General features: G+C 41.2%; 1 protein-coding gene and 1 long non-coding RNA gene across 3 annotated transcripts in view; one reads left to right on the top strand and one right to left on the bottom strand.

Moving 5' to 3' along the window:
- The first annotated feature begins 724 nt into the window (after window positions 1-724).
- The window catches only part of tcp11l1 (t-complex 11 like 1), a 29,340-nt gene continuing 11,447 nt past the window's right edge, over window positions 725-18,617 (top strand). The window contains exons 1-6 of one of the 2 annotated variants that reach the window (XM_062967761.1): window positions 725-928; window positions 6,333-6,413; window positions 8,399-8,567; window positions 14,687-14,819; window positions 15,488-15,608; window positions 18,073-18,293. In XM_062967761.1, coding sequence (XP_062823831.1) covers window positions 8,414-8,567; window positions 14,687-14,819; window positions 15,488-15,608; window positions 18,073-18,293 — 629 coding nt within the window. In that variant the 5' untranslated portion in view covers window positions 725-928; window positions 6,333-6,413; window positions 8,399-8,413. The remainder of the gene's footprint in view (window positions 929-6,332; window positions 6,414-8,398; window positions 8,568-14,686; window positions 14,820-15,487; window positions 15,609-18,072; window positions 18,294-18,617) is intronic. The other variant, XM_062967760.1, reaches the window with a different exon arrangement.
- Window positions 16,514-18,077, bottom strand: LOC134295407 (uncharacterized). The gene is made up of 2 exons (XR_010001965.1): window positions 17,138-18,077; window positions 16,514-17,054 (listed from the first exon to the last, which is right to left on the bottom strand). It is a non-coding gene; the product is annotated as an uncharacterized LOC134295407 (long non-coding RNA).

Here is an 18,617-nt window from a genome sequence, read left to right as displayed (position 1 = left end):
TCTACACTCTAGAACGGCTTGACTCCGAGTTAATTGCCATGGAATCCTGGGAGTTGTAGTGAGCTGAGACATTAACTAAAGAGAAAAAGCTAAAGACCTTATAATCATAGAGTTGGAAGAGACCTCGTGGGCCATCCAGTCCAACCCCATTCGGCCAAGAAGCAGGAAAATAGCATTCAAAGCACCCCCGACAGATGGCCATCCAGCCTCTGTTTAAAATCCTCCTTTTAAAATCTGTTTAAAAGGACCCTCCTCCACACTCTGGGGCAGAGAGTTCCACTGCTGAACAGCTCTCACGGTTAGGAACTTCTTCCTAATATTCAGGTGGAATCTCCTTTCCTGTAGTTTGACACTGTAGTTCCGCATCCTAGTCCCCAGGGCAGCCGAAAACAAGCTTGCTCCCTCCTCCCTTGTAAAACTCCAGCTCCAAATGACTCCAGAAGATCATTGCGCCATGGCAGTCCAAGAAGGGTCAAACTGCATTTATTCTGCAGTGTTAGGCCCCTTCTTTGCTGCCAGACAATCCTGGTGATCAAAGCAGAAAATCCACATTGCCTGATTTGAAATGGGTTCTCTTAATCTACAGGGCCATATAACCTAGTTAAAGCAGATGTGGGGTTTTGTGTAGAAGGGGCCTTAGGCTTACATGTACCTTATAAAACGGCCTCCAGGCTCTATTATCACAGGGACAGGAAGTGAGGTGGGATCTCCTGAAACCTACTCCCTGGCTCCCCTTCTTCCTCTCAGGCCAGCATGGCGGCGCCCACGGAGGAACCGGCTTCGGCTTCCGCCTGGCTTTGAGCAGGGCCCTCCCCTCCCTCCTCCCTCCTCGCTGTCATCCCTGCCGCGCCCTTTTCGCCGCCAAAGAGCCCGGAGCTGGATGGCGAGGGAGAGGCCGGTCCCTGGCGCCCCAGGTTGCGCTACACGGGTGAGCACAGGGTTTCCTTCGAGGTGGAGGCCTCCTCTGCCACAGAGCCTTGCCAAGACATGCATCCCGCCCTATTCTCGCCATGAGGCCGGCTAAACCAGGGGAAAGGGGCGTGAGGGTGGCGATGGGAATCAAAGTCACATCAATGCTTTCCGTGCGTGTAAACCAGGCCTGGGGAGACTTGGGCCCTCCAGGTGTTTTGGACTCCAACTCCCGCCATTCCTGACAGCCTCAGGCCCCTTCCTTTTCCCCCTCAGCCGCTTAAGCGGCTGAGGGGGAAAAGGAAGGGGCCTGAGGCTGTCAGGAATGGCGGGAGTTGGAGTCCAAAACACCTGGAGGGCCCACGTCTCCCCAGGCCTGGTTTAAAAGCATCAAAGGACCCCTCCTCCTCCTCCCTTTTGAGTGCCAATTCTGCTCCCCATGGATGGAGAGTGAAGGCCCCAAGAAACTCCCTGCAGCAAAACAATTGGCATTGAGGTCTTGTTTGTTTGTTTGTTTTGATCTAGAAGCGCTGCGCCAGTGTGGATGGGCAGCTGGCCCTTTGCCCACATGCATTTGGCTAGGGATGGAAAATTAGAACCGGGTTGCTATGACTTTCCCGGGTTGCTATGACTTTCCCGGGCTGTATGGCCATGTTCCAGAAGCATTATCTCCTGACATTTTGCCCATATCTATAGCAGGCATCCCCAAAGGTTGTGTGCTCTGCTGGAGACTAGGCAAGTGGGATTTATATATCTGTGGAAAGTCCAGGGTGAGAGAAAGAACTCTTGTCTGCTTGAGGCAAGTGTGAATGTTGCAATTGGCCACCTTGATTAGAATTCAAAGCCTGGCTGATTCCTGCCTGGGGAATCCTTTGTTGAGAGGTGTTAGCTGGTCTTGATTGCTTCATGTCTGCAATTCCTCTGTTTTCTGAGTGGTGTTCATTGTTCTGATTGTAGATCTTTTTAATACTGGTAGCCAGATGATGATGATAATAACAACAACTTCATTCTTATATCCCGCTCCATCTCCCCGAAAGGGCATGGAGACCAAGACCAGCAATATACAATAAAATACAACCAAATAAATACCTTTAAAACAAAGCATAAAATCAAAAGCATAAAATATACATTAAAACATACTCAAAATTGATAGAAATAACCAGGCGCAGTGGGCATTAGTTCATTTTGATGGTTTCCTCCTTTCTGTTTAAATTATTTACATGCTTGTGGATTTCAATGGCTTCTCTGTGTAGTCTGACATGATGGTTGTTGAAGTGGGCCAGCATTTCTGTGTTCCCAAATAATATACTGTGTCCAGGTTGGTTCATCAAGTGCTGTGCCATGGCTGACTTCTCTGGTTGGATTAGTCTGCAGTTCCTTTCATGTTCTTTGATTCGTGTTTGGGCAATGCTGCCTTTGGTGGTCCCTTTGTAGACTTGTTCACAGCTGCATGGTATACAATAGACTCTTGCAAAGGTAAGAGGATACCTCTTGTCCTTTGCTGAATGTAGCATTTGTTGGATTTTCTTAGTGGCCTATAGATATTGTAGTTTGTAGGTTGTGTTTCTTCATCAGCTTCCCTATGCCATCAGTGGTTCCCAACAAAGGATTCCCTCAGACAGTAAGAAGCCAGACTTTGAAGCTGAAAGGCAATTCAATTATAATCAAAGTGGCCAATTGCACCATTCACATTTGCCTCAATCAGACAAGAGTTCTTTCTCCCACCCTGAACATTCCACAGATATATAAATCCCACTTGCCTAGTCTCCATCAGACCTCAAAACTTCTGAGGATGCTTGCCATAGAGGCAGGCAAAACATCAGGAGAGAATGCTTCTGGAACATGGTCATACAGCCTGGAAAACTCACAGAAACCCATGGTTTCTGGCCATGAAAGCCTTTGACAACACAAAGAAAGAACCCTTTCACACAGCCATATAGTCCAGAATATCAAGGCAAATAACCCACAAAATCTGCTTTGAACTGGATTATCTGAGGTCCCTTCCAGGCAGGCCCTATATCCCAAGATCTGATCCCAGATTTTCTGCTTTAAACTGGATTATATGAGTCCACACTGCCAGATAACCAGAGATAAACAGAAAATCTGGGATCAGATCCTGGGATATAGGGCCTGTCTGGAAGGACCCTGAGTCCACACTGCCATATAATCCAATTCAATGTGGATTTTATATAGCTGCGTAGAAGGGGCCAAAGAGAGAAAGAAAGAAAGAGGAATGCCAGGATTTTTGTCATCCCTCAAGCAGTCCTATTGAAGGAGAACATGGGTTAATAATTGCCTAAAGGGGAAGATGGGTATTATTTATTAAAAGTTTTTGTTCATTGAATGAAAAGCCATTGTCCCAGAACCGGTGAGGCTTAGGGTTCATTCAGACTGCAGAATTAATGCACTTGGGCATTGCTATGGCTCGATGCTACGGAATCATGAGATTTGTAGTTTAGTGAGGCCCCAGCCCTCCTTGACAGAGAAGGTGAAAGACTTTGCAAAACTGGGACTCCCACAATTCCATAGCATTGAGCCATGGCTGTTAAAATGGTGTCAAACGATTAATTCTACAGTATAGATCAGGGGTCCTCAAACCTTTTAAGCAAAGGGCCAGTCCACAGTCCCTCAGAGTGTTGAGGGGCCAGACTAAAGTTTGAAAAAAAAATACAAAAAAATCCTACGCGCACTGCACATGTCTTATTTGTAGTGCAAAAAAAAAAAAACCCACGAAAAAAATAATACAATATTTAAAAATAAGAACAGCTTTAACCCACATAAACCTATCAGGATTTCAATGGAAAGTGTGGGCCTGCTTCTGGCCAACAAGATAGTCAAGTTAACTAGGATTATTGTTGTGTGCCTTCAAGTCATTTCAGACTTAGGGCAGGGGCCAGATAAATGACCTTGGAGGGCCGTATCCAGCCCATGGGCCTTAGTTTGGGAACCCCATAGGGGTAACTCTGGGTGTTCATCTACACTATCGAATTCATACTGTTTGTCACCACTTTAACTGCCACTGCTCAATATAATGGAAACATGGGAGTTGTAGCTTGACAAAGTTCTGCCTTCTGTGCCAAAGAGGGCTGATGCCTCACCAAACTTACACAACCCAGGATTCCATAGCATTCGGCCATGGCAGTTGAAGTGGTGTCAAACTGCATTAATTCTAAAGTGTAGATGCATCCTCCTAGGTTGTAGAGCCTATCCCCATGATTCTCACCTCCTCGCTCCCTCCCTTAAACCTTTCACGGAGTTGATGAATAGGGGATATTCTGTTCTTATCAAAGATGTATATAACATAATCTGTCTTCCAGGGTTGCCAAGAATATAATGGGGCTGTATTTTTAAATAATTGTCCAGCAATCCCTCCACTCTGACCACCAAAAAGAATTATTTCAGTTGTTTAGTATTATTTAATTGCTACCCATTTCAGTTGCAAACCCTGTCCAAACTCTCATAATCTGTTTATACACTACATGGGAGGCAGGATAGAAAATAACTTAGTTTAACACAAATAATGGAGAATTGGCTAACTTAACATACATACTTAACTTTGTGTTGACTGCTTGTTTGTATAGTCAAACTTTTAACAGTTTACAGAGCTCTTTAGAAAAGAGCTTAGTCATGCTGTAAAAGAAATCAAAACCAAGAAACATCTCATGTTTTCCTACTGTTTTTAGGCCAAGTCTCGCACAAATTCTGGAAAAACCTGTTTGCTGGATCAACTGTAGCATAATATAATGGGGTCTCTACAAAAGGCCTTTTCTTCTTTATTTTCAAGCTCTTTCCACGGGCAGTTTTGTGGTAGTGGAAAGGTGAATGGGGCGTAAGCTTATTTTTAATTTAGTGAAGCTGTCTGGTTACGATTATGATTCCATCTGGTTTGAATGTCACTAATATATTTCTATTAATGTGGGACAGAGGAAGAACTTGGGTGGTAAGAAGAAATGAGATATGAATGGAAGGATCCTGATCTCTTTGGTGTCTTCAAGGCCCATTTCACACAATGCAATAAAAGTACTATGATTCCATGTGTTGTCGAAGGCTTTCATGGCTGGGATCACAGGGTTGTTGTGTGTTTTCCGGGCAGTATGGCCATGTTCCAGAAGTATTCTCTCCTGACATTTGATTCCATTTTGTCTGCCATGTCTGCTTTTTGTAGTATCTTAGCAATTTAGTAAAGTATCAAAGATTAGAGCAGTGATTCTCAACCTGTGGGTCCCCAAGTGTTTTGGCCTACAATTCCCAGAAATCCCAGCCAGTTTACCAGTCTGGGGACCCACAGGTTGAGAACCATTGGCATACAGAATTCTCCTTAAATTGCAAATCCCAGGATTTTATAGGACAGTACCAAGGCCATTAGAGTAAAAATGTAATTGAGCTATAGTGTAATTGAGTTGTATGTTTAATTCTAATATCCATAATGCTGTGGATTTTAAATTGCATTGTTTTTAGTGTTGTTAGCCACTTTGTGTCTTGGTGAAGAGATACAAATGAGATATAATGAAGAAGAAGTAGAAGAAGAAGAAGAAGAAGAAGAAGAAAGAAGAAGAAGAGGAGGGGGAGGAGGAGGAAGAGGAAGAAGAAGAAGAAGGTGCCCCTGAGTCTACACTTCCATATAAATCAGTTCAAACCAGATAATCTGGATTCTGAAACTGGATTATATAGCAGTGTGGATGAGGCCTTTGTTGTGGAAAAGATGAAGAGGAAAGGGGGAGTATTTTAGGACAATGTATTTTTTTTCATATCAGGAGCAACTTGAGAAACTGCAAGTCACTTCTGATGTGAGAGAATTGGCCATCTGCAAGAACGTTGCCCAGGGGATGCCCGGATGTTTGATGTTTTAACATCTTGTGGGAGGCTTCTCTCATGTTCTCACATGGGGAGTTAGAGCTGACAGATGGGAGCTCACTCCTCTCCCCAGATTTGAACCACCGACCTTTTGGTCAGCAGTCCTGCTGGCACAAGGGTTGCACCGGGGGCTCTAGCGACAATAGATGAATGGGAGGAAAAACTGCAAAGTAGTGAGAGAACACTATAGAACTTGAAGATACCCAATGTGTTGAAGAACTATATACTAAAACCAGGGGTGACATCCTGTTAGTCCCAGCTAGAGTAACTCCATTCAGTCAATTGTTCAATGGCATGCCAACATGTAAATAAATCTAATGGGTTCAGCAGATCTAATTATGTCAAAAAGAGACCCAATTCTGTCTCAGCATCCATGTAAAACGGAAAAACAGTGACCGAAAGTATTGCTTTGACAGGAGACCCAAGACCTAAATCCAATTCTTAGTTCCAACTGCAATAGACTCATTGAATAAACAGGAACTTGGTATTAACATAAGTTGTGCTTGATTCAGTCTGCTCTTACAATTGGATTTAATTTATTCTTCTCTGTCTTTTTTGTTCTTGTCCAGGTATCTACTGCACCAAAACCATTCCCACAGCTCCCTTTGAAACTTTGAACCACGTTTTGCTGGAGTAAAAGCACTGCTGAGGTGAAGTAGTTTCTTAATCAAATAGTTTGTTAGCAAACAGGTACATTTTTACATTCCCTGCAATGGGTGCTGGATTTTCATGGGTCCTTTTACTATTTTGCACAGATTTGTCCAGATTTGGGTTGATCATACATCCTGGCTTTCACTGTTGTCTTGAAATAATTATGCTTTATTGTTGCCATTCTGCTTTTTTTTCTAAAATTACAGTTAAAAAGGAATTCCCCAAGAGCCATCTAGTTCAATCCTTAATTGCCATGCCACCTGAATATACTAGAAAAAGCCATCACAGCCACGAAACTTGGCTGGAGTCGGTCACATTGGCATCTTTCATCCACTGAATGTACTCAGAAAAATCCAGTTTGTCATAGTATTGCTACTTTTCAGCTTGGGAAATTATTAACAGCCCACCCACTCAAAACACTGTTGGAGACTTGTTTTGAACTCTAAATAACCATTAATAATGGGTATATCTAGTGGCATCATTTTATTCTAATTAATAATTATAATTGAAAGTCAGGTCACTCCTGTGGAATTGTCATTTTAAAATGGTGACATATTCTGCTACTGTCTGTGACCTCATCAGGCTTTCACTACAAAGAATATGCATTTGTGAGCATATGTATTTGTACTTTGCATTTACTTAGTCTATTCCCTACTTCTTTTCATTGATTCTGTGGATTTACTTAAGACAGAACTAGCAATTAGATTTAGATTCTTACAAAACACTTGGGAAGGAAGACACTGTGATAAAATGTGTGTGTTACCAAAGAGGAATTAATTTGCATTGCATGAGGTCCTGTGCAGAAGAACATCTCTCTGTCCCACCATCCACACAAGTACATCTGGTGGGAAGAGTGGAGAGGGTCTTCTTGGTGGCTCTAGGGCCACTTCCACACAGCTGAATAAAATCTCACCTTATCTTCTTTGAACTGGGATATATTCCAGTTCAAAGCAGATATTGTGGGTTATTTTGCCTTAATATTCTGGGTTATATGGCTGTGTGGAAGACCCCTAAAACTCCCTTCCTACAGAAGACTAACCTGGCACCCTACTTGAAAACTTTCTGAAGGCAGATTAAGATTTCCTTTTTTTTTTATTTTGGAAGGCTTTTGAAGATTGAGTGCCTTGGGGGACTGGGCTTTTGAGGAGTGTGCTGTATTGTCTTTATGTGTTTCATTTATTGGTTGTTTATAATAGGTATGTTCCTTAGCTAGTTTTAATTTTTTGTATAGTTTAATTATATTTTAAGTGCTGCATTTGGGAGGGGTTTCTTTAGCTATGGGAGCATCTATGTTATAGATTTAATGGAATTTGACACCACTTCAACTGCCATGACTCAATTCTATGGAATCATGTGAGTTGTGGTTTGCATAGAAGGCCAAACTCCCCTGATTCCATAGCATTGAGCCATGACATTTACAGAGGGATCAAACTGCATCATGTCTATAGTGTAGATGCACACTATTCTTTTAACTGTTTTAAGTTACCTTGAGCCCCAGGCTGTGAAAAAGGCTGGATATAAATGAAATTAAATGTGCATCTGGCAGTTTCATTTAGACGGTTAACTTTCCCTCAACAGTTAATCTCATTAGTTAATTGTATTACAAAGTGCATTTTTAGGAATAGATCATAGTCTAACCTCATTAATAGGACGTGACTGTTACCACTTTTAAAGTACAGGTATCTGAAATCACAAAATTAAATTAAATGCATTCCAAGAAAGTAGAAGAAAATTTACTTCTACATATTAATTTCCCAAAGACAGAAATATAGAGAATTATATATATATTAAGACAATATACTTCTTTATATTTTGGTCTTTGGGAAATTTAACATGTAGAAGTCAAATTCTCTTCTACTTTGTTGAAATGCATTCAATATAGAGCTACTGCATTAAGTGTAAAATTGTATTAGAGGTTAGCAGAGAATTTGGCCACCATGATGGTATTACATGAACCGGTTTAACTTTTTCCTTTCTTTCTTAGTCCCAAAATCTGAGAATGTCTCAGGACCAAGACATGCCGGGTTCAAGTGAGGGAAAACCAGACAAGTTGGAGGATAACCAACAGGAAAATGCAGAGAACTCGGAGCAGTCGGTCAGGAAGAAGATCCGACAGAATCCCCCAACTCCCAGCAGAAGCGACACCCTGGAACGTAAGCAAATTTGTTACTTGGAACTCATTATTTCCACTGACAACAAGCAAACCTTTATTTAGTAGCTTCTCTTTTGCTTTAACATTTAAATGGAACACTTCTGAACAAACAATATCTCATTTCCCTTTCAATAAGATGTATTATTTAAAGGAACCCTTTTGTGAATCCCTAGAATTGGGCTTCCTATTCCCTCTTGTGCCATACTCCAAGGAATGTTGAAGTAATGGGCCTCAAGATTAAGTATACAGTTACATGAAGTAGTCTAGTCTGCAAATCTTGGTTTTTAGGTTACTGAATATGGACTAAAATCTTCTCCTACTCTGGTATCTTCCTGAAACTACTGACTTTTATTTATCATGGGTTCTTGACCCAAGGGGTTTTACTTTTTATCAGTCTTCCTTTCCAATACTCTTCATTTTGTCCTCCCTTTGGGGAAATCTTTACTGTAATGCACATGACATCCATTTGGCAGCCTTCACTTTACCTTTCTTGTTGCTAATTTTTCTTTTTTCAGAAGACCAGATATAAAGCAGCATGTTCCCTCTTCCTCATTCTCTCTCTTGATCCCTATATTTAGCAGGATCAGATTTCTCTGCACTGAATTAGTAGCTGATAACTCAGTCCTTACCAGAATGATAATATTGGACTTCCTGCCTCAAAGACACACAATGAAAATATTGTTATAATCCTACTAATCTATCATTTTAGACAGTTTCTTCATTCTACCTTACTACTTTAATTTTTTATTCAGTCTTCAAAACCTGCCAGTACAGGCAGTTCCCAAGTTACAAACATCTGACTTATAAACAACTCATAGTTAAGAAAAGGGATGAGACAACAGAAAGTGAGAGAAATCTACCCCTCGGAAGAAAAATTCACTCCTGAAAAAAATATTTTTCATAGGGAAAAGGTGTCCACACTGAAGCTTTATCATCAGTCTTTGTTTCCACAACAAACCAATTTTTTAAATATCCAAGTATCACAGGGACAGAAAATGAGGTGAAGTCTTCTGAACAGGGGCCCACACAGCCAAACAAACGCCACAGGGGTGTTAACCCTTCCCTTTGCTATCCAAAGCGTTTATATATATGTGTGTGTGTGTGTGTGTGTGTGTGTGTATAGCTGGAGTTAAATTTACAAATGTACCTGTTCCAACTTGCATACAAATTCAACTTAAGAACAATTTTTCAGACCCTACCTTCTTCTTAACTTGGGAACTGCTTATATGTGTGTGTGTATGTGCATATATGTATATGTGTATATCTATATCTATATAAAAGAGTGATGGAATCACGGCAGTGGACAAAACACCAAAACTAAACACCCCACAACCTCGAAAATTGACAGCACAATCCCTCATCCATGCCTCTAGGTTGATACAACAAAAAGAAAAGAAAAATAAAGTCCTAATTAGAGGGAGAGGAATAATTGTTTTTATCCAATTGCTGCCAGTTAGAAGGCTAAGCTCCACCCACTTGGTCTCCTAGCAACCCACTCAGCCCAGGGGACAGGCAGAGTTAGGCCTCACTTAGGCCTCTTCCACACTGCTTATAAAATACAGATTATCAGATTTGAACTGGATTATATGGCAGTCTAGACTCAAGGCCCTTCCACACAGCTATATAACCCATTTATAATCTTATTTTATCTGCTTTGCACTGGATTATCTTGACTCCACATTGCCATATAATCCACTTCAATGTGCATTTTATCCAGCTGTGTAGAAGGGGCCTCATATAATCCAATTCTAAGCAGATAATATAAGATTATAAATATACAGTAGAGTCTCACTTATCTAACATAAACAGGCCGGCAGAACGTTGGATAAGTGAATATGTTGGATAATAAGAAGGGATTCAGGAAAAGCCGATTAAACATCAAATTAGGTAATCATTATACAAATTAAGCACCAAAACATCATGTTATACAACAAATTTGACAGCAAAAGTAGTTCCATGTGCAGTAATGCTATGTAGTAATTACTATATTTACAAATTTACCACCAAAATATCACAATGAATTTAAAACACTGACTACAAAAACATTGACTACTAAAAGGCAAACTGCGTTGGATAATCCAGAACATTGGATTAGCAAATGTTGGATAAGTGAGATTCTACTGTAATATGAAATAATTACTGTGGTAGAATAATACAGAACAATATAATCTCTAAAACCAGGACAGTAAATAAAGAGCAACACTCTGAAAGTAGGGAAATTGGGAATTCCACAAAGGAAACAATCAGGGCCAGCTAACACCTCCCAAAAAAGGATTCTTCCAGAAAGGAAGCTGAGGAGGGAGTGAAGCAGTGTGAATTACCAAAGTAATTATTATTACTATCATTACTATTATTATTATTATTATTATTATTATGTTGCTGTGAACCATGAAAATGAATGCAATCTGGCTCCAAGTATTCGAAAACACTAAAATCAGAATATATACAAATTACTGTGGTATAATAAAACAGAACAAAACAATTTCTAAAATCAGAACACTAAATAAAGAACAACACTCTGAAAACAGGGGAATTCCAGACAGGAAACAATCAGGGCCAGCTAACACCTCCCAACAGAGTATTCCCATCATCAAAGTCTGGCAAATCCTTTGTTTTCTGATGGCCACAGACAGTAGAAGCACATAAAATATCACAAAGAACACCACTCTGAAAACAAGGTAATTCCAGACAGGTATTCTGGGCCAGCTAACACCTCCCAACAAGAATTCACTCAGGGAGGAAACAGCCAGGCTTTAAAGCTGCAAGGCCATTACATGCTAATCATTTTCCCTAATTGCAGCATTCATACTTGCCTCCGACAGACAAAAAAAAATCAGAAATATTGTATATTCACAACATTTCGGAAATAATATCCCCTGATGGCGCAGCGTGTTAAAGCGCTGAGGTGCTGAACTTCTGCACAGAAAGGTCGCAGGTTTGAATTGGAAGAGCTGAGAGAGCCCCCACTGTTAGCCCCAGCTTCTGCCAACCCTAAACTTCAAAAACATGCAAATGAGAGTAGATGAATAGGTACTGCTCCGGCGGGAAGGTAACGGCACTCCATGCAGTCATGCCACATGACCTTGGAGGAATCTACGGACAACGCCAGCTCTTCGGCTTAGAAATGGAGATGAGCCCCAACCCCCAAAGTCAGACACGACTGAACTTAATGTCAGGGGAAAACCTTTACCCTTTACCTTAACTACCACCAATTCCTCAATACTTTATTTCCCATACCACCATACTTCGCCACAGCAACACGTGGCTGGGCATAGCTAGTATGCTATAAATGGTTTCCATTCTTCTCCTTTATCAGGAAGATAATTTCTCCATTTCTGTCAATTCTAAAATTTTTGTAATCCAACTTTCTTTTAGGGGTAGTCCTTTAGTTTTCCAGTTTTCTGCATAGAGCTGTCTTGCTGCAATAATCATCCAATGCACTGACTTGAATTTCGTGGTTTTTGTTTGTAGGTTTGGGAGTCCCAGTAAAAATAGAGTTGGATCCAATTGTAATCTGTTTTTAAATATCTCTTGTAACAAATTTTCTTTTGCTTTCTTTCATGTCTGCCACATAGGCTAGAAAGTACCTTGGTGTGTTTCACAATTCTAACATAATTTTCAGTGTGCTTTTATATCTTTGCCTTTCAGAATGATGGGGCAGTTCAACAACATGTTGGGGATTGTATTTTGCCATACCTTTAAAGATTAATGAATTAACAATCATGGAGAGTCCAGTTGAGATCAGGGCCCTGGTTGGGCCCTAGTTCCCTCCCACTCAAGGGGTCTGCTCTGGATTTGGGAGACGTTTGGTAAACAAGAGGAATGGAAAATTCTCTGCATCAGAAATAGTTAAATTTCTTAGGATTCCTAACACTGTGTTAGAACCTGCTGTTCTAATATTCTGCTGTTGAGTGAGGAGGTTGCAGCTTGCCATATTTCACTGCGTGATAGTTTCACCTTCCCCACTTTTTTATCAAGACTATTACGCACTGAAAAAAAATCTGCCTTTGATTCTCTTGTTTCTGATTTTCTAAAAAAAAAAAAAAAAGATAAAATGCTTTACTTCCGAAAGGGGAGGAGGGATGATCCAGCCTCAAACAAACAGCCTCCTTTTTGTTTGTTTTGTTTGTTTAAACTGGAGAGTCATTTGGGTCTGATTCTCCCTCCCTTCTTTCTCTGAAGGCAGTTCAGCTTAAAAACTATACAATGGTTGTATCTGGAGCTCCACTCTTCCTTCTTTCCTCCTAGGCAAGACAGTTTACAAAATCTGAAATGAAGTTCTTTGGAGAAAGGAGGAAGGAGAGAAGATCAGAGTTCCAGAGATGTCAATTTCAGGTTTTTCAACTACCTTGTCTCGGTGGGAAGAGCAGAGCTCCAAAGACCTCAATTTCATAGTTTTTAAACTGTACTGCCTTTGGAAATAATAATAATAATAATAATAATAATAATAATAATAATAATAATAACAACAACAACAACAACAACAACAACAACTTTATTTATACCCCGCCACCATCTCCCCACGGGGACTCAGGGCGGCTCAGAAGCAACAACACAAATACATTAGCACAACATACAAAGGTTAACATCTACATGAAACCGCTGGGAGAGGTCATCCGGAGTTTTGGAGGGCGTTGCCATCTCTACGCAGATGACACGCAAATCCACTACTCATTTCCATCTGAATCCAAGGAAGCCCCTCGGATGCTGAACCAATGCCTGGCCGCTGTGGCGGACTGGATGAGGAGGAACAAGCTGAGAATCAATCCCGACAAGACAGAGGCCCTCCTGGTCAGTCGTACGGCAGATCGGGGTATTGGGTGGCAACCCGTGCTGGATGGGGTTGCACTCCCCTTGAAATCACAGGTCCGCAGTTTGGGGGTCCTCCTGGATTCAGCGCTGACGCTTGAAGCACAGGTGTCGGCGGTGGCCGGGAGGGCCTTTGCACAACTCAAACTTGTGCGCCAACTGCGACCATACCTCGTGAAGTCTGACTTGACCACGGTGGTCCATGCCTTAGTTACCTCTAGACTGGACTACTGTAATGCACTCTACATGGGGCTTCCCTTGAAGACGGCCCGGAAATTACAATTGGTCCAACGCTCGGCTGCCAGATTAATAACAGGGGCAAATTACAGGGAGAGATCTACTCCCTTGTTTAAGGAGCTCCACTGGCTGCCGTTCATCTTCCGGTCCCAATTCAAGGTGCAGACCATCATCTATAAAGCCCTAAATGGTTTGGGACCCACCTACCTCCGTGACCGTATCTCCTTCCATAAACCTGCCCGTTCTTTGCGATCATCCGGGGAGGCCCTGTTATCACCATTGCCTATATCCCAGGCCCGCCTTGTAAGTACAAGGGAGAGGGCCTTTTCTGCTGTGGCCCCCCGACTGTGGAACTCACTACCTACTGAAATTAGGCAAGCTCCCACTCTGTTAGCTTTTAGGAAAGAATTGAAAACATGGCTCTTCCGCTGTGCTTTTGGTGAGTAATTTCTGTTATAGATCTCCGTATTACTCCCCTCCGAACATCTATCCTCTAGATTACCCCTTCCAAATGTCCCTGCCCATAGTGGAGTACTCCTCTGTCCCTCTCACTCCGGGTTTTATCTCTGTGTTCACGCGGCCTGCCCTTGCTTTATTGGTTTTTTGATTTCTTGATGTTCTGTTTATTATTATTTATTGTATTTTGAATGGTGCTATGATATGTTGTTTTTATATCTTATTATGTTGTATTGCTCTGGGCATGGCCCCATGTTAGCCGCCCCGAGTCCCCATTGGGGAGATGGTGGCGGGGTATAAATAAAGTTTTATTTTATTATTATTATTATTATTAAAACACAATAAGATAATAAAACAAAAGTTACAACAAAAGTTAATATAACAGTAATAGTATCAAACAACCACCAATACAATTCAGTCAAACTTCATAGGTGGGGGGAAGGAAGGGCCCCAAATGTCTCTGCAACTATTATGCAAGGAAAACTAAAATACAATTTTTTCACCCCAAAAATGGGGGTGTGTGGACACAACTATTATGCAATGAAATATTAAAGTTTGGCAGTGTTTAAGTTTAAGCCAATAGAATATTTTACTGAAGTGCCTCTCATCTTCCAACAGCAAGCCCCCCTCAGTTTGTGTCAATGGAGGAATTGATGGAAACTGCAAAAGGCGTTACCAACATGGTGTTGGCCCATGAGATTGTTGTCAATGGCGGCTTCCAGATTAAGCCATCTGATTTGCCAGAAAACAGGTAAGGAGCCCATTTCTACATTCAGAAGAGCCTGGAGCAGGTCTGTACAAGAAACAGAGGTACAGCTGGTGGTTCCAAGCAGTAAGAGCATAGCAATTAAATTCAACTCTCGGCACAGGAATAACAAATTCAGAGCATCTTTTGGTTTTGTTAGATATTTATTTAGTGGACCTCAGCATATTGACAGTGGAATTAAAGCTATTTGATGTATAGATTTTTTCTGTAACTGAGACCCAAAGCATCTAAATAGGGAATTTTTGAAAAGAGGTGCCCCTCAGGCTGTGACCAATTTATTCTGTCCATCTCAGTGGGCTTAATACAGCTAGTATTTAGATTCTAGATAGGCATTATTTCCTTAGACTGGTAAACTGTTCAGCTAGTATCCTTTTTTCCAGTAGTGATCTCTTTTTGTTGCTCCATCAGTCAGCTTTCTCTGTAATCTGGGCAACAGATTCTCTCTTGTCCGTTCTTTCCAAATTATAATTTCCCATTGAACATAGTTCCCCATTGAATGCAACTAATACATTATACTCTGACAGATCTCCTTCATCCCCCATAACATCAGCCAGTTCACATTTTCATTTAGTTAGATTTTTTTTGCCCAGGCTTCACTTGCCTTTGTGTTAGAGCTATTACAATTTAGTTTTAACCATCTGTTGCTTCACCAGCCTTGAAAAACGAGTGAGAGATATTGTCCACAAGGCCTTTTGGGATTGTTTGGAAACCCAGTTAAAAGAAGACCCACCATCGTATGATCATGCAATTAAACTTGTGGGAGAAATCAAGGAGGTAAGAGAGAGAAAATACATTTTATTTTTGAAACACACAAAAGCAATTAGTTAGCTGTAGTTGGGGATAGCAACTTATTGAACCAATGGTCTTGATGCAGCTATGATTTTGATTCTAGGCAAGCATTATTTTCATAGACTGGTAAACTGTTTGGCCAGTATCCTTGTTTCAGTAGTTATCTCTGTCATGTTTCACAAGAAAACCTTTCTCTTTAGGGGCATACATGAATGGCAGATAATATATGGATCGTTTTTGTAGCTTTCAGTTACAATGCATGGTTGCAAGTCCTGCCCCACAGTGCTTTAAAACGAGAATGGCACAGCAAACGTTCTGGTATTCATCTGAGATTCAATTTCAATTAATCAATTTTCTGCCTTTTATTGCTCCTTTTTTGCAGTAAAAATTAGGGCAGAACTATTTTCATATCATATCTTGAAATCCTGTGTGATTCCTTCTTCTCTGCGTAATGGCATCAAGAGGGCGAGTTTTGCAGAGAATTGTTCAAGCTTTATTGACAGGAATTAACACAGTAAAAACCTTTTTGTTCTTTGTGTCTGTTTTTAGGCCAGTTCCTGGAGTTATTTGGGGTACTGATTCAGAAAGTGCATTGGATAGACTAGATCAGCTCTAGTTTCTTAGACATGGTTATTGCGGTTTTCTGTGGGCTAGCAGGTGGCAACTAATATTTATTTATTTCATTTATTTAAAACATTTATATTCCGCCCTTCTCACCCCGAAGGGGACTCAGGGCAGAGCACAACATACATATGGCAAACATTCAATGCCGGAACATAAAAAAACTATAAATATACATAAACACTAAAATCAGTTATCTTCACATTAAAACAATTATTTAAAACCATCACAAGTAGACGGCATATTGTCAAGGACAGAACGCCACCAGATAAGATTCAACACAGTTTATTAAAGATACAGAACCAAAAATGCTCGTAAAAAACAAAGAGCTAGGCAAACACTCGCCTTCAATATGAAAAGTCACTCAAAAACTGTTCAAAAGCTAAACCGGATTAAACAGGAGTTTAATCCGGGTTAAACTAAAAATGCTTACTTCAGCCTGGGACTTTAAACAAACAAAAGCTGGTAAATAAAGATTCAATAGAACATAAATACTGGCAGCAGATTCCTCTCTGCTACTCAACAGCTGTGGTTGAGCAACTAAGTTGTTACTCCTCCGTGCAGCGGGCGAACTCCGGGTCCAAACACATCAATCAGGGTTGCAGCGGTCAGCGGGGTCCCAATCCGGTCCGAGGTCGAAGGCCAAGTGCAGGCGTCTTAGGTTCCACGAAATCCTCCGATAGCCAAAGAGAGGGTAGTCCAAGGTCGTAGTCAGCCAGTCAGTCAGTCAGTCAGTCAGTCAGTCAGCCAGTCCAGCGTCAATTCCGAGTAGGTAAATAATGTCCGTCAAGAAGACGACGGAGGTCCAAGCTAATAAGATTAAACACAGGTTGCACAACAAAAGCCCACACAGTTCCTCCCGCCGTCTATGCCCAGTGTCCTTGGTAACTTACGTAGTCAGCAAACGAAACACACCCGTCTTCAGGAAATTCCCAACAAGAGCCCAAGCGTTCGTCCAGATTACCTTGCCCAACGCAATTAGCCCTGGATTCAAGACCCCATTTTATGCCAGTTACAACTCCTCATCGCTATCAGGTGTTACCCTAATTCCAGGTGCCTCATCATCATCCTCATCAGAGCTAAAACATCTTTGACTATGCCCCACAGCATCCCCAGCTGTGGATCCCGTCCCATCCCTCCAACTTGTCCACGGGTCCGATCCTGCAACCCGCCAGTCGTTTCCCATGCTATCATTACCAGGAACACCCAAATCCTCCCTCACACGAGTCCATTCCATGTCATCCTCCTCTGAGCTAACCACCTCTTCCTCCATTCTCTCAGTAAAACCCTCAAAGGAGTCTTCGTCAGTTGATTCTGCAAATATGTCCCGCAGCCGTTTCCTCTCTCGCTCCTCAATAGAGTCTGACTCTCGAGGAGTCTTACGACCACGTCTCCCAGTATTGGAGCCATAAGGCTCAACCATAACACATATATTATGTATCTCAAAAACTAGAGGTGGTAGGGGAAAACCAGTGCCATTTTTGGAATCAGCAGGTCAAATATACCCAGAAACAGGTCCAAAATTTGAAGCACCAAAATGTGTGTTGGCCTGTGTTACAGATCATTCAAGCTTTACCCTCAGCAATCAAAGATCATAGGCACATACATGCACCAACTTTGCATATATATTTCCTGCCTAAGTTTCTTTAATAAGTAAAAAAATCTTTATTAAAATTGGTATATATTTTCATTATTTTTTATAAAAAGAAGACTTATTTATTAGGTAATACAATATTGCTACAACAGGCAATTACTCTAGAATAGCATTAATAGCTGCAGCCCTGGAATACTCTTAGGAGCTAATAGAAGGTACTTTGGTTTCTTTCAGACGCTCTTGTCTTTTTTGCTGCCTGGGCATACTAGATTAAGAAATCAGATTACGGAGGCTCTAGATCTAGAACTGATCAAACAGGAGGCTGAGAATGGTGCGCTTGACATTTCTAAGATGGTTGAATTCATCATTGGGATGATGGGGACCCTCTGCGCTCCAGCCAGAGATGAGGAAATTAAGAAGCTGAAAGACATTCATGAAATTGTTCCCTTATTCAGGTAATGGTATGATTTCCTATGGAGGTAGGGCTTGCTAGAATATCTGGAAGTTTTTGATAAACAGCAGTACTGCATATATAATTGAATATAAATGGATATGTATATATGTATGTGTGTGTGTGTGTGTGTGTGTGTGTGTGTGTATTTATATATGGAAGGGATATTGTTAGAAGTAGGAAATAGTAAGAAAAGCTATGCTTTTGACCAAGGATACTGGTGAAGCAGTGTAGTTTTGATTTTTTTAAAAACTCACTTAAAAAGTAAACAATTCCACTTGCTGCCTTTTATTATACCTATCCGGGTTGAGTATCCCTTATCTGGAAA

Source organism: Anolis carolinensis, chromosome 1, assembly GCF_035594765.1.
Source record: "Anolis carolinensis isolate JA03-04 chromosome 1, rAnoCar3.1.pri, whole genome shotgun sequence".
Classification (NCBI taxonomy): Eukaryota; Metazoa; Chordata; class Lepidosauria; order Squamata; family Dactyloidae; genus Anolis; species Anolis carolinensis.
Note: the sequence above shows the minus strand (reverse complement) of the source record. Positions and strands in the feature narration are given on the sequence as shown.